This window comes from Crinia signifera, chromosome 7 (genome assembly GCF_055691185.1).
Source record: "Crinia signifera chromosome 7, ASM5569118v1, whole genome shotgun sequence".
Lineage (NCBI taxonomy): Eukaryota > Metazoa > Chordata > Amphibia > Anura > Myobatrachidae > Crinia > Crinia signifera.
Window position 1 is genome coordinate 16,398,573 of NC_139223.1, and position 15,363 is coordinate 16,413,935.

At 51.8% G+C, this 15,363-nt stretch overlaps 2 protein-coding genes and 1 long non-coding RNA gene across 3 annotated transcripts in view; 2 read left to right on the forward strand and 1 right to left on the reverse strand.

The window, feature by feature from the left end:
• Positions 1-4,765: 4,765 nt before the first annotated feature.
• LOC146021077 (T-box protein VegT-like) lies at positions 4,766-8,888 on the forward strand. Its single transcript, XM_083154878.1, has 4 exons — positions 4,766-4,998; positions 6,673-6,940; positions 7,176-7,319; positions 8,814-8,888. Exons 1-4 carry the CDS (start codon positions 4,976-4,978, stop codon positions 8,886-8,888), a joined length of 510 nt encoding a protein of 169 aa, XP_083011004.1. The 5' UTR covers positions 4,766-4,975.
• Positions 8,889-9,075: 187 nt separating this feature from the next.
• On the forward strand, positions 9,076-14,972 carry LOC146019842 (uncharacterized). The gene is made up of 3 exons (XR_014450675.1): positions 9,076-9,130; positions 10,732-11,131; positions 13,608-14,972. It is a non-coding gene; the product is annotated as an uncharacterized LOC146019842 (long non-coding RNA).
• The window catches only part of LOC146019841 (lysophospholipase D GDPD1-like), a 32,958-nt gene continuing 32,559 nt past the window's right edge, over positions 14,965-15,363 (reverse strand). Inside the window, exon 11 of the mRNA XM_083152438.1 lies at positions 14,965-15,296. Coding sequence (XP_083008564.1) covers positions 15,105-15,296 — 192 coding nt within the window. The 3' untranslated portion in view covers positions 14,965-15,104. The remainder of the gene's footprint in view (positions 15,297-15,363) is intronic.

Sequence of the window (15,363 nt, forward strand, 5' to 3'; positions counted from 1 at the left end):
ACTGAGATCAGGGAAATGCATTGTAAACTGAAACGGATCACCTTTTTGGGATCACCGGCTCATTCGTTCTTGAATGGGATCCGTTCAAAAATTCTGGTTCGTTCGCGAACAACCCATCTCTAGTCCAGGGCTGCCCAGCTGTCTAAGCAGTACTAGGAAGTCCCCATGACGATTGCGTGGGTCATGCCACGAGGATACGTCCCTCTGACCAATGCTCTGCGTTCCTCCCAAGGTTCTTCCCCCTTTCTAACTGCAGCTGGGCCTTTGGCGAGACGCGTCCCTATTTCGCACCTCCAGGTGTTGGGAAGTATGCTCAGTGGAATCCATATGTGATCGCTGCTCTTCCAGAGGTCAGCTGCTGCTGCAGAGTCAATCTTCTCTGTCCCAGGCCCCCAACACCTGCAATGGGAGACAGGATGGCTCCCACCTGGTACCGCTCAGCCTGTGCTGCAGCAAGTAATAGTGCGCCCGCTGCTGCTGGACATTCAGATGGGACATTATCTAACTCGGCTGTCAGCCCTAACCCTGCCTTAGTGGCAAGATATTAGTCACAGGGCTCGGCTGCCAGCCCTAACCCTCTGTGCTGCTGCCTTAGTGCCAGGACTGGGGCTCTCTGTGTATTAGTCACAGTGCTCGGCTGCCAGCCCTAACCCTCTGTGCTGCTGCCTTAGTGCCAGGACTGGGGCTCTCTGTGTATTAGTCACAGGGCTCGGCTGCCAGCTCTAACCCTCTGCGCTGCTGCCTTAGTACCAGGACTAGAGCTCTCTGTGTATTAGTCACAGTGCTCGGCTGCCAGCCCTAACCCTCTGCGCTGCTGCCTTAGTGCCAGGACTGGGGCTCTCTGTGTATTAGTCACAGGGCTCGGCTGCCAGCTCTTACCCTCTGTGCTGCTGCCTTAGTGCCATGACTGGGGCTCTCTGTATATTAGTCACAGTGCTCGGCTGCCAGCCCTAACCCTCTGTGCTGCTGCCATAGTGCCAGGACTGGCGGTCTCTGTATATTAGTCACAGTGCTCGGCTGCCAGCCCTAACCCTCTGTGCTGCTGCCTTAGTGCCAGGACTGGGGCTCTCTGTGTATTAGTCACAGTGCTTGGCTGCCAGCCCTAACCCTCTGCGCTGCTGCCTTAGTGCCAGGACTGGGGCTCTCTGTGTATTAGTCACAGTGCTCGGCTGCCAGCCCTAGCCCTCTGTGCTGCTGCCTTAGTGCCAGGACTGGGGCTCTCTGAATATTAGTCACAGTGCTCGGCTGCCAGCCCTAACCCTCTGTGCTGCTGCCATAGTGCCAGGACAGGGCTCTCTGTGTATTAGTCACAGTGCTCGGCTGCCAGCCCTAACCCTCTGTGCTGCTGCCTTAGTGCCAGGACTGGGGCTCTCTGTGTATTAGTCACAGTGCTCGGCTGCCAGCCCTAACCCTCTGTGCTGCTGCCTTAGTGTCAGGACTGTGGCTCTCTGTATATTAGTCACAGGGCCCAGCTGCCAGCCCTAACCCTCTGTGCTGCTGCCTTAGTGCCAGGACAGGGCTCTCTGTGTATTAGTCACAGTGCTCATCTGCCAGCCCTAACCCTCTGTGCTGCTGCCATAGTGCCAGGACTGGGGCTCTCTGTATATTAGTCACAGTGCTTGGCTGCCAGCCCTAACCCTCTGCGCTGCTGCCATAGTGCCAGGACTGGGGCTCTCTGTATATTAGTCACAGTGCTCGGCTGCCAGCCCTAACCCTCTGCGCTGCTGCCTTAGTGCCAGGACTGGGGCTCTCTGTATATTAGTCACAGGGCCCAGCTGCCAGCCCTAACCCTCTGCGCTGCTGCCTTAGTACCAGGACTGGGGCTCTATGTATATTAGTCACAGTGCTCGGCTGCCAGCCCTAACCCTCTGCGCTGCTGCCTTAGTGCCAGGACTGGGGCTCTCTGTATATTAGTCACAGGGCCCAGCTGCCAGCCCTAACCCTCTGCGTTGCTGCCTTAGTGCCAGGACAGGGCTCTCTGTGTATTAATCACAGTGCTCGGCTGCCAGCCCTAACCCTCTGTGCTGCTGCCATAGTGCCAGGACTGGGGCTCTCTGTGTATTAATCACAGTGCTCGGCTGCCAGTCCTAACCCTCTGTGCTGCTGCCATAGTGCCAGGACTGGGGCTCTCTGTGTATTAGTCACAGGGCCCAGCTGCCAGCCCTAACCCTCTGTGCTGCTGCCTTAGTGCCAGGACTGGCGCTCTCTGTGTATTAGTCACAGTGCTCGGCTGCCAGTCCTAACCCTCTGCGCTGCTGCCTTAGTACCAGGACTGGCGGTCTCTGTATATTAGTCACAGTGCTCGGCTGCCAGCCCTAACCCTCTGTGCTGCTGCCATAGTGCCAGGACTGGGGCTCTCTGTGTATTAGTCACAGGGCCCAGCTGCCAGCTCTAACCCTCTGTGCTGCTGCCTTAGTACCAGGACTGGGGCTCTCTGTGTATTAGTCACAGTGCTCGGCTGCCAGCCCTAACCCTCTGCGCTGCTGCCTTAGTGCCAGGACTGGCGGTCTCTGTGTGTTAGTCACAGTGCTCGGCTGCCAGCCCTAACCCTCTGCGCTGCTGCCTTAGTAACAGGACTGGGGCTCTCTGTATATTAGTCACAGTGCTTGGCTGCCAGCCCTAACCCTCTGCGCTGCTGCCTTAGTGCCAGGACTGGGGCTCTCTGTGTATTAGTCACAGTGCTCGGCTGCCAGCTCTAACCCTCTGCGCTGCTGCCTTAGTGCCAGGACAGGGCTCTCTGTGTATTAGTCACAGTGCTCGGCTGCCAGCTCTAACCCTCTGCGCTGCTGCCATAGTGCCAGCACTGGGGCTCTCTGTATATTAGTCACAGGGCTCGGCTGCCAGCCCTAACCCTCTGTGCTGCTGCCTTAGTGCCAGGACTGGGGCTCTCTGTATATTAGTCACAGTGCTCGGCTGCCAGCCCTAACCCTCTGTGCTGCTGCCTTAGTGCCAGGACTGGGGCTCTCTGTGTATTAGTCACAGTGCTCGGCTGCCAGCCCTAACCCTCTGTGCTGCTGCCTTAGTGCCAGGACTGGGGCTCTCTGTATATTAGTCACAGTGCTCGGCTGCCAGCCCTAACCCTCTGTGCTGCTGCCTTAGTGCCAGGACTGGGGCTCTCTGTGTATTAGTCACAGTGCTCGGCTGCCAGCCCTAACCCTCTGTGCTGCTGCCTTAGTGTCAGGACTGGGGCTCTCTGTGTATTAGTCACAGTGCTCGGCTGCCAGCCCTAACCCTCTGCGCTGCTGCCTTAGTACCAGGACTGGGGCTCTCTGTATATTAGTCACAGTGCTCGGCTGCCAGCCCTAACCCTCTGCGCTGCTGCCTTAGTACCAGGACTGGGGCTCTCTGTGTATTAGTCACAGGGCTCGGCTGCCAGCCCTAACCCTCTGTGCTGCTGCCTTAGTGCCAGGACTGGGGCTCTCTGTATATTAGTCACAGTGCTCGGCTGCCAGCTCTAACCCTCTGTGCTGCTGCCTTAGTGCCAGGACTGGGGCTCTCTGTATATTAGTCACAGTGCTTGGCTGCCAGCCCTAACCCTCTGCGCTGCTGCCTTAGTGCCAGGACTGGGGCTCTCTGTATATTAGTCACAGGGCCCAGCTGCCAGCCCTAACCCTCTGCGCTGCTGGCTTAGTACCAGGACTGGGGCTCTCTGTGTATTAGTCACAGTGCTCGGCTGCCAGCCATAACCCTCTGTGCTGCTGCCTAGTGCCAGGACTGGGGCTCTCTGTGTATTAGTCACAGTGTTGGCTGCCAGCTCTAACCCTCTGCGCTGCTGCCTTAGTGCCAGACTGGGGCTCTCTGTGTATTAGTCACGTGCTCGGCTGCCAGCCCTAACCCTCTGTGCTGCTGCCTTAGTACCAGGACTGGGGCTCTCTGTGTATTAGTCACAGTGCTCGGCTGCCAGCTCTAACCCTCTGTGCTGCTGTTTAGGGACCTTATTCTTGTTCGCATATGCTGGGTTGCCTGCAGCCACGGAAAACAAACTGTTCGCTGGGTGCACACACCCATATTTGTGAACGGAGGGCGGCAGTGCGGGCATTAGCATATGGGAACGGCCGGCATTTTATGGGCATTAGCGTTCTCATGTCTAATGGTCTGATTACACGGGGGGGGGGGGGGGGGGGGGGGTTGGGTGTCAGCCCTGGATCTGACATCGGTTGGGGGGGGGGGGGGTGTCAGCTGCCCGCCCTCTTCCCTCAGACTTGCTCTGAGGAACCTTAGATCTGCGTGCACGTTCCACATCATTCGATGGTTGGCGACCACCGAATGATGTGGGTGTTCCCCCGCAGGCTGTGAATGGATGTTTATGTAAAATATCCATTTGCAGCCAGTGCAGACGTACGAACCATGGGTGACACCTGGGCCTGCCGCCCCACGCCCCCAACTTGCACGGCTCCATGCCATGGCCCGGTGACATTGCATATAGCCGCCACCGTTCACAGTCGGGGTTTGCGTTGCGCACAAATGTGCAAATCCCCAACCATCGGGGCAGGGGGCGATTTCGGTTCATTGTAAATGAACCAGAATTGGCCTCATAGTCTGTCATATTAAAACCATCTACAAGGCTGGCAGGACATGCTGTGACTTCTGGTTCCACAACAGCTGGTTAGCTGCAGATGACCTGTCTCTGTCTCATGCAGTATTCTGTAAATATATCACCTGTCTGTGATACATTAGGGAACCAGAAACCAGCAATGAGAAATGTGTCACTTTCTGGCCTGATTCATTTTCCCCAGAGTCAATATTCCCCCCCCCCCCCCCGGTATCTCAGCAGGAGTCTTCCCTTAATGAGCTATTCCTCTCATTACCAGCGAACTGATTTTTTTTTTTTTTTGATTTAGGTTCAAAATTCCCCCATTCTGTAGGGTATTATTTGCCGCAGTACCGCCCTGCTCCCGCACCCTCACCTCCGCCAGTAACTGCCAAGCTGGAGAACAAAGAGTTATGGGAGAAGTTTAACTCTGTGGGAACTGAAATGATACTGACCAAGAATGGAAGGTAAGACAAGAACCAACGTTTGGCTCCAGCATCAGACTGACAACTGCTTCTCTTTCTTTTTGTTCATGGTACATTTTGAATGTTACATTTGTATCTAACGCTACATGTACTATAAAGTGTTTTGCACATGGGATACTGAGTGATGGTGCATGGGAGGATATAAGTGATAGTGCATAGGAGGAGATGAGTGATGGTGCATGGGAGGAGATGAGTGATGGTGCATGGGAGGATATGAGTGATGGTGCATGGGAGGAGATGAGGGATGGTGCATGGGAGGAGATGAGTGATGGTGCATGGGAGGAGATGAGGGATGGTGCATGGGAGGAGATGAGTGATGGTGCATGGGAGGAGATGAGGGATGGTGCATAGGAGGAGATGAGTGGTGGTGCATGGGAGGAGATGAGTGATGGTGCATGGGAGGAGATGAGTGATGGTGCATGGGAGGAGATGAGTGATGGTGCATGGAAGGAGATGAGTGATGGTGCATGGGAGGAGATGAGTGATGGTGCATGGGATGAGATGAGTGATGGTGCATGGGAGGAGATGAGTGATGGTGCATGGAGGAGATGAGTGGTGGTGCATGGGAGGAGATGAGTGATGGTGCATGGGAGGAGATGAGTGATGGTGCATGGGAGGATATGAGTGATGGTGCATGGGAGGAGATGAGTGATGGTGCATGGGAGGAGATGAGTGATGGTGCATCTGAGGAGATGAGTGGCGGTGCATAGGAGGAGGTGAGTGGTGGTGCATGGGAGGAGATGAGTGAAGGTACATGGGAGAAGATGAGATGAGTAAAGGTATTGGAGGAAGATGAGATGAGTGAAGGTACATGGGAGGAGATGAGTGAATGTGCATTGGATGAGATGAGTGAAGGTATTGGGAGTAGATGAGATGAGTGAAGGTACATTGGTGGAGATGAGTGAAGGTACATGGGAGTACATAAGATGAATGAAGGTACATGGGAGATGAGTGAAGGTACATTGGAGAATATGAGATGAGTGAAGGTACATTGGAGAATATGAGATGAGTGAAGGTACGTGGGAGAAGATGAGATGAGTGAAGGTACATGGGACAAGATGAGTGAAGGTACGATGAGTGAAGGTACATTGTAGGAGATGAGTAAAGGTACATAGCAGTGATGGGCAGGATGGGCTGGTCGGGTGGGGTGGGGATGGGGACAGAACGTTATCTATCATATGGTCACAATAAGACAAAGAAGATATGTATAACTTACCGGTATATCATCTTTATATAATTCTAATCATTTTATAGTCAAAACTCACAAAATAACAGAGGTAAAGCAGCTATGAGCTCAGCCTCACCTTCCAAATCACTGATAGTTTATAGTCATCTCTCCACATATCCATTGATTGTAACCATCAATGGTAGTCAGACCGATGGCCACTTCTACCTCTGTGATAGCCAGAAAGTGCCTGGAGCTGGCAGTGGGCCAGGCCAAACATACGACAGATGGGTGACCTATCCAGGAAGTTCCCCAACACCCAACAAGGGTTAAGCCTAAATCCTAGTGGGCTAAAAAAACCCTGAAGTATGGGAAGCCTAGATAAATGTAGGCATGTAGGAGTGCCATAGTGGGGAGAAGCATCTGGAATCAGGTGGGTGGGCGAGGGGTCTTCTCCCAGGTAGAAGTTAAATAACCCTCTCATCTGACAGGCGGATGTTTCCCGAGTTCTCCGTCTCCTTGTCTGGCCTGGACCCGCACTGTCTCTACTCTATGTGTGTCCAGGCTGTGCCCGAGGGTGAATGCCGGTACAAGTGGCGTGATGGGGCCTGGAGTATGAGTGGCAGAGCTGAGCCAGGGCCACCCACAAGCCTTTACCTTCACCCGGAATCTCCAGCTCCTGGGCACCGCTGGATGGAGAGAGCCATTGGCTTCAGCAAGATCCGTCTGACTAACAACACCCTGAGCCAGGGGGGACAGGTATGGTGGCTGAGAGAGGCCTGTACTATAATATAATCATTAGAATATACAATAAGTCATTTGTCTACTTTCCCAGTTTCTATAACCACTCTGTATAAATATATCTATATTGAAATAGGAACCTAACTACCCGGTGTACTGTGACATATATCGCATCGCTCCTATGTGTAGTCCCCAGTCACTGTGTTCCTGCCTGCAGTCCCAGTGTCACCAATGTCTGTCTCTCTCTCCGCAGATTGTTCTACAGTCCATGCACAGATACTTCCTCCGCCTGCACGTCATTCCCACATCACACAACGGCTCTCCACCCCGGCCTGTGTCATCTGTGTCATTCCCCGAGACGTCCTTCATAGCGGTCACCAGCTATCAGAACTCCAGGGTGAGAGTGCCTACTTCGTTATATTGCATGCCTTGCAGTGAGAAATCTAAGATGCGGCCTCTTAGGCCATCCATATATGGCATAATGTCCCTGATGTAGACCACACTGAGAGGTATTACATAGGATGAGACCCAAGGGTCAGTGCTAGGCAGTTATGGCTATGAACTACACTCATGGTAGCACACATGAGGAGTAGTATCATCTTGTTAATGGTTTGAGTCACAGAGCAGAGCTCTTGGTCAGGGACACCATTGTTGGTGTGGAGTGGTCTCTGGGTGAGGAGTAGTGGATTCTCCTGTATGGTTTGGGTTACAGAGCAGTGCTCTTGGCCAGGGACACCAGTGTTGGTGTGGAGTGGTCTCTGGGTGAGGATTAGTGGATTCTCCTTGATGGTTTGGATCACAGAGCAGTGTCCTGGGCCAGGGACAGCCAGTGTTGGTGTGGAGTTGTCTCTGGGTGCAGGAGTAGTGGATTCTCCTGGATGGTTTGGATCACAGAGCAGTGCCCTTGGCCAGGGACACCAGTGTTGGCGTGGAGTGGTCTCTGGGTGAGGAGTAGTGGATTCTCCTGGATGGTTTGGGTTACAGAGCAGTGCTCTTGGCCAGGGACACCAGTGTTGGTGTGGAGTGGTCTCTGGGTGAGGATTAGTGGGTTCTCCTAGATGGTTTGGATCACAGAGCAGTGTCCTGGGCCAGGACAGCAGTGTTGGTGTGGAGTTGTCTCTGGGTGCAGGAGTAGTGGATTCTCCTAGATGGTTTGGATCACAGAGCAGTGCGCTTGGCCAGGAACACCAGTGTTGGTGTGGAGTTGTCTCTGGTGAGGAGTAGTGGATTCTCCTGGATGGTTTGGATCACAGAGCAGTGCCCTTGGCCAGGGACACCAGTGTTGGCGTGGAGTGGTCTCTGGGTGAGGAGTAGTGGATTTCTCCTGGATGGTTTGGGTTACACAGCAGTGCTCTTGGCCGGGACACCAGTGTTGGTGTGGAGTGGTCTCTGGGTGAGGATTAGTGGGTTCTCCTAGATGGTTTGGATCACAGAGCAGTGTCCTGGGCCAGGGGACAGCAGTGTTGGTGTGGAGTTGTCTCTGGGTGCAGGGATAGTGGATTCTCCTAGATGGTTTGGATCACAGAGCAGTGCTCTTGGCCAGGGACACCAGTGTTGGTGTGGAGTGGTATCTGGTGAGGAGTAGTGGATTCTTGTTGGTGGTTTAGATCACAGAGCAGTGCTCTTGGCCAGGGACACCAGTGTTGGTGTGGAGTGGTCTCTGGTGAGGATTAGTGGATTCTCTTGGATGGTTTGGATCACAGAGCAGAGCTCTGGGCCATTCACTGAAACCTTCACTGTTGGTGTGCCTTGAGGACCGTGGTTGGGAATGCCTGTTATAGTCTTCTCCTTCTGCCATACGCAGCACTCTGCCCATTGAAAGCTTCCTAAATGAGGGGCCCTGTATCGTCCCACGTCTATACATTGACTCACTTTCCTGCCTCCCCTGCAGCTTTCCCTGCTGAAGATTGAAGAGAACCCATTTGCAAAGGGAATAAAATATTTCAAGAATCAAAAAGACAAGTAAGTGACTGTTATACCGACAATGCCCCTGTGCACCACGAGCAGTATCGGAGGGGGCAGAACCTAATCTGTACCGTCTATCCCCCCCCCCCCCCCTTCCTTCCTACAGCGACAGCAATTGTTATAGGGAATTCCAGAGCCTCACAGGGTGTCACCATTAGGGAATAATGTATCTTCTCTTTGTTTCAGCAAACACTCCACGGAAGCGGGTTAGCAGTTCGGAGGGGTGCGGAGGCAGCGGCCCAGGTTAGTCCTATGCCTGATAATGTCTCCTCATTATTGTAGATGGAGAAAAAACATCAACCGTAAAAATCCTTTGGCTCAATCACCCCATAATGTCCTGTACTATTATAGCTACAGTCGTCAGTTCCTGTAAGGAACCATTTTTACAGTCTCATGTGATAAGGAAACTACAGCTTAATACCCTTACAGTAAATAATCCTTCCTAGGCTGATGGTGAGTCTGCCTTTCCTCCCTTGTACAAGATACCTAACCAGTGGTTTATGCCATATTAATATTATAAGTACATCATGGTAATTTAGCCGCTTACCCCGCTTAATATGAATCCCAATGTTTACTTTGCGGCTTTACAGCCCCTGTGTAGCTCTCAGCTGCTGTCCAGCTGCTGACCCCAGCATTCCTACCCTAATATCCAACTCAGCTTTCCCCAGCTGTACCCCAGGTAATGTGCGATTATCATAGTTATTATTACCCCAGGTTAGGTGCAGAATCCCAGAGTTACAGTGCGCCACTAGCAGAATGTTGCTGCCTAGGACACTTTCAAAAGTTAAATGATTTACTTATGTGCATGCACTACCACAAGTCTGTCACAAGGTGGCGCTGCAGGACACAATGTAAAATTTATGCTGCACACTCACTTTTTTTTTTAACCTATATAATGCACAAAAAATCCGCAATGGAAGGCTGCACAGTGGCGCAGTAGTTAGCATTGCTGCCTCACAGCACGGAGGCAGGAAAAGAGGAACTGCATGGCTTTTGAAAGATGCAGGGTGCTAGAATGAACACTATCATATGTATACACTAAATCTGGGGTGCTCAAACTATGTTTCCTGTAAAAAATGAACTGTAAACAGAAAGAACCTCACAGAAATCCATTCACACAACTGTGTAACACACAGGGAGAGGCGGATTGTACACTACAGGTCAGAGGAGCACAACCTATAGCTCTTCAGGTGTTGTAGAACTACAAGTCTCAGCATGCAGATCAGTCAGCCTGTGGCTGGAAATAAGATCCTGTGTAATCCATGATTGTCCCGTTTAAAGGTCACCCTCCGCTACTACACTTCCTGCTTCGCCTTATTAGCGAGGCGAAGCCGGAGGGGACACCGACAAGATGTATTAACATCTTGTCGTCCCCTCCTGGAGACAGCGCATCAGTTAATACTGATGCGCTGTCTCCTTTCCCCCCAGGGCGGCTCACTGCGCGGGATCTCGCTACTCTCGCGAGATCCCCAGCGCAGCTCGGAGCCAGCAGCAGGGACATAGATCAGGGGAAGCGCTATCCCCTGCCTTAACGCACAGGGATAGTGCATATTCCCCTGATCGAATGTTAATAAATCTACCCCTCAATTTGATTTCATCATCTGAGCTCAAATATGGATATCCTTAAGACCTGGATTGTAATCGTGGAGTTTGGGAATTTATACAGTATCTGGGGCGCTGGTCCATAATCTCTCTATTCATTGTCACCCAACCAGAGCTTGATCATCCAATAGTTAGCCTACAGTATGTTCCTGCCTAGGGCCCAGTGAGCACTAAGGGGCCCTGACTACTCTAACCTCCATTTAAGCATGTTGCTCATTCATTTGCCCCTTGTGTTATTCCAGTGTGTAAGAGAATTAAAGAGAGTGCAGAAGACCCAACCCTGTCCCCCGGAGACTGCGGAGTAGAGGACCAACGTGCCCTGCGGGAGGGTACACAGGAGCAAGAAGAGAGACCGGGAGAGAGTGCGGACTCAGGAGAGATTGTGCAGGAGAGACAGTCAGCTACAACAGAGAGCTGTGGAGCCAGTGAGGGCAGGCAACTGGGGCATGAGACATGCATGGAACGTGGGAGGGAATTCACACTGCATGAGAGTATGGAGAAAAGGACGGAGAGGTCCCACAGAGCGGACATGTTTGTACACTGGGGCCGCACAGCACAGAGACCAATGTGGGTACCACCCTCTGCCATCTCTCCATTACCAGTGACAGCATACCCTCCGCCCACCTGTCTGATGGGACACAGGTAAGATGGGCTTATTGTGGGGTAGTTGTGTGTCTCTGTGGTCTATAGCACATATTGCATTGTGTGTCTGTACACCAATCAGTGTCTCTGTACCACAATCAGTGTCTCTGTACACCAATCAGTGTCTCTGTACCACAATCAGTGTCTCTGTACCACAATCACTGTCTCTGTACCACAATCAGTGTCTCTGTACCACAATCAGTGTCTCTGTACACCAATCAGTGTCTCTGTACCCCAATCAGTGTCTCTGTACCCCAATCAGTGTCTCTGTACACCAATCAGTGTCTCTGTACACCAATCAGTGTCTCTGTACCCCAATCAGTGTCTCTGTACCACAATCAGTGTCTGCACTTCAGCCTAGATATAAAGTCTGAGGCTTGATGCTCTTTAGGGGGTGCAAGTCTTTCTTGTGGGTCTACACTCCTGGTTGTGCATGTCTGTACACTCTGTTGTGGGTCTACACTCATGGTTGTGAGTCTCTACACTCTGTTGTGGGTCTACACTCATGGTTGTGCATGTCTCTACACTCTGTTGTGGGTCTACACTCATGGTTGTGAGTCTCTACACTCTGTTGAGGGTCTACACTCATGGTTGTGCATGTCTCTACACTCTGTTGTGGGTCTACACTCATGGTTGTGAGTCTCTACACTCTGTTGAGGGTCTACACTCATGGTTGTGCATGTCTGTACACTCTGTTGTGGGTCTACACTCATGGTTGTGTATGTCTCTACGCTCTGTTGTGGGTCTACACTCATGGTTGTGAGTCTCTACACTCTGTTGTGGGTCTACACTCATGGTTGTGAGTCTCTACACTCTGTTGAGGGTCTACACTCATGGTTGTGCATGTCTGTACACTCTGTTGTGGGTCTACACTCATGGTTGTGTATGTCTCTACGCTCTGTTGTGGGTCTACACTCATGGTTGTGAGTCTCTACACTCTGTTGTGGGTCTACACTCATGGTTGTGCATGTCTCTACACTCTGTTGTGGGTCTACACTCATGGTTGTGCATGTCTCTACACTCTGAGGGTCTACACGCATGGTTGTGTATGTCTCTACACTGTTGAGGGTCTACACTCATGGTTGTGAGTCTCTACGCTCTGTTGTGGGTCTACACTCATGGTTGTGAGTCTCTACGCTCTGTTGTGGGTCTACACTCATGGTTGTGAGTCTCTACACTCTGTTGTGGGTCTACACTCTGTTGTGGGTCTACACTCATGGTTGTGCATGTCTCTACACTGTTGTGGGTCTACACTCATGGTTGTGAGTCTCTACACTGTTGTGGGTCTACACTCATGGTTGTGAGTCTCTACGCTCTGTTGTGGGTCTACACTCATGGTTGTGAGTCTCTACGCTCTGTTGTGGGTCTACACTCATGGTTGTGAGTCTCTACACTCTGTTGTGGGTCTACACTCTGTTGTGGGTCTACACTCATGGTTGTGCATGTCTCTACACTGTTGTGGGTCTACACTCATGGTTGTGCATGTCTCTACACTGTTGTGGGTCTACACTCATGGTTGTGAGTCTCTACACTCTGAGGGTCTACACGCATGGTTGTGTATGTCTCTACGCTCTGTTGTGGGTCTACACTCATGGTTGTGAGTCTCTACACTCTGTTGAGGGTCTACACTCATGGTTGTGAGTCTCTACACTCTGTTGAGGGTCTACACACATGGTTGTGAGTCTCTACGCTCTGTTGTGGGTCTACACGCATGGTTGTGAGTCTCTACGCTCTGTTGTGGGTCTACACTTATGGTTGTGTATGTCTCTACACTCTGAGGGTCTACACGCATGGTTGTGAGTCTCTACACTCTGTTGTGGGTCTACACTCATGGTTGTGAGTCTCTACGCTCTGTTGTGGGTCTACACTCATGGTTGTGAGTCTTTACGCTCTGTTGTGGGTCTACACTCTGTTGTGGGTCTACACTCATGGTTGTGAGTCTCTACGCTCTGTTGTGGGTCTACACTCATGGTTGTGAGTCTCTACGCTCTGTTGTGGGTCTACACTCTGTTGTGGGTCTACACTCATGGTTGTGAGTCTCTACACTCTATTGAGGGTCTACACGCATGGTTGTGTATGTCTCTACTCTCTGTTGTGGGTCTACACTCATGGTTATGAGTCTCTATGCTCTGTTGTGGGTCTACGCTCTGTTGTGGGTCTACACTCATGGTTGTGAGTCTCTACGCTCTGTTGTGGGTCTACGCTCTGTTGTGGGTCTACACTCATGGTTGTGAGTCTCTACGCTCTGTTTTGGGTCTACACTCTGTTGTGGGTCTACACTCTGTTGTGGGTCTACACTCATGGTTGTGCACTCTTAGGCCTGCTAGTGTCCCCTGTTTGTAGGAACTATATGCTGTGTCTCAGCAGTCTCTGGTGCACAGGGTTCCTGTAGCAGGTGGGATCTGATTGTGTTAGTACATCCATTTGTGTGGGTCTCTCTGTACAATCTGTGACACTGTCCTCTTCTCATTTACAGATTTACTCAGCCATCGCCTCCCAGTTTGGCTCCATTCCCTCATCCAATGGCGATGTCCCATGTTTCTCCCGATGCTCCCTTTTTTGTTGGCTCTTGGGCATCTCCACCTGTTAGACTGAGTCATTCCTATCCTGGACTATACCCGCAGCTTTTCCAGCAGATGTGTGGCCCCTCCTGGTACCTGTCCCCACACACCACCTCCAGGGGCCTCTGATACCGGATGCATACAGGACTACATATCAGGCTATAATGTGCAACAAATCGGAATGGACCCGGTGTGCGGAACTGAACCTAACTGCTGTGTGCTGTAGCGGAACATGTCCCAACAGAGCTGATTGTCATTCAGACTAAGTGCTGCAGCAGAGGACAGAACACAGCGCTGCACCAGTGATGCTGCAGAACACTGCCAGTGGGACAGAATAGAGTGCATGGTGCTGGAGTAGAGTGCTGCAGCTGGGATGGAGTAGAGTGCTGCAGCTGTGATGAATTAGAGTGCTGCAGCTGGGATGAATTAGAGTGCTGCTGCTGGGATGGATTACAGTGCTGCAGCTGGGATAAATTAAAGTGCTGCACCTGGAATGGATTAGAGTGCTACAGCAGGGATGGATTAGAGTGCTGCAGATGGGATGGATTAGAGTGCTAAAGCTGGGATGAATTAGAGTGCTACAGCTGGGATGGATTAGAGTACTACTGCTGGAATGGATTAGAGTACTACAGCTGGATGGACTAGAGTGCTGTAGCTGGTATGGATTAGAGTGCTGCAGCTGGGATGAATTAGAGTGCTGCTGCTGGGATAAATTAAAGTGCTGCACCTGGAATGGATTAGAGTGCTACAGCAGGGATGGGTTAGAGTACTACAGCTGGATGGACTAGAGTGCTGCAGCTGGTATGGATTAGAGTGCTGCAGCTGGGATGGAGTAGAGTGCTGCAGCTGGGATGGAGTAGAGTGTTGCAGCTGGGATGGAGTAGAGTGCTGCAGCTGGGATGGAGTAGAGTGCTGCAGCTGGGATGGAGTACAGTGCTGCAGCTGGGATGCATTAGAGTGCTGCAGCTGGGATGGATTAGAGTGCTGCAGCAGGGATGGATTAGAGTGCTGCAGCAGGGATGGATTAGAGTGCTGCAGCTGGGATGGATTAGAGTGTTGCAGTGGTTGTGTAAGGCAGGCAGATCACTATAGTGAGAAGACGCACAGAACTCGCAGCACAGGCAGACCTGCAGAACATTGCAGAACACCATGCCCAGATCCCAGAACTTGTGGAACTTCTCTGAGGGCACAGTGTATAGTGCCCGGCTGCTACCTGGATAGCTATCTCCTGCCAGGCCGGCCACCAGGATATCACACAGCGGAATTGTGTCATTTACTGTAAAATTATATGCAATTTATTTAAATCTCTGGCATTCACAGTGTTTTTATGTACATAGCTCGGTCCGACGGCAGCACCGTACATAGCGACAGCAGCACTGTACATAGTGGCGGCAGCACCGTCAGCTGATGTTTCAGTATTGACACCTTTGCTGCTCTTGTTCGGGCGCAGTTTCACGTGGCTCCGCATCCCTGGCTCTCCGCGCCCCGTCATACCTCTGCAGAAAGTCGTGTAGCTTGGAGGGGTAATCTGTCATAATGCCTGTGGCCCCACAGTCGTAGGCTCTCTGGTAGTCAGAGTCCTGGTTCAGTACCCAGAGGTACACCTGTAGAGGGACAACTGAAGTTCTTTTAGTGCACCAACACTCAGATCTATCCAGAAAACTCACCATG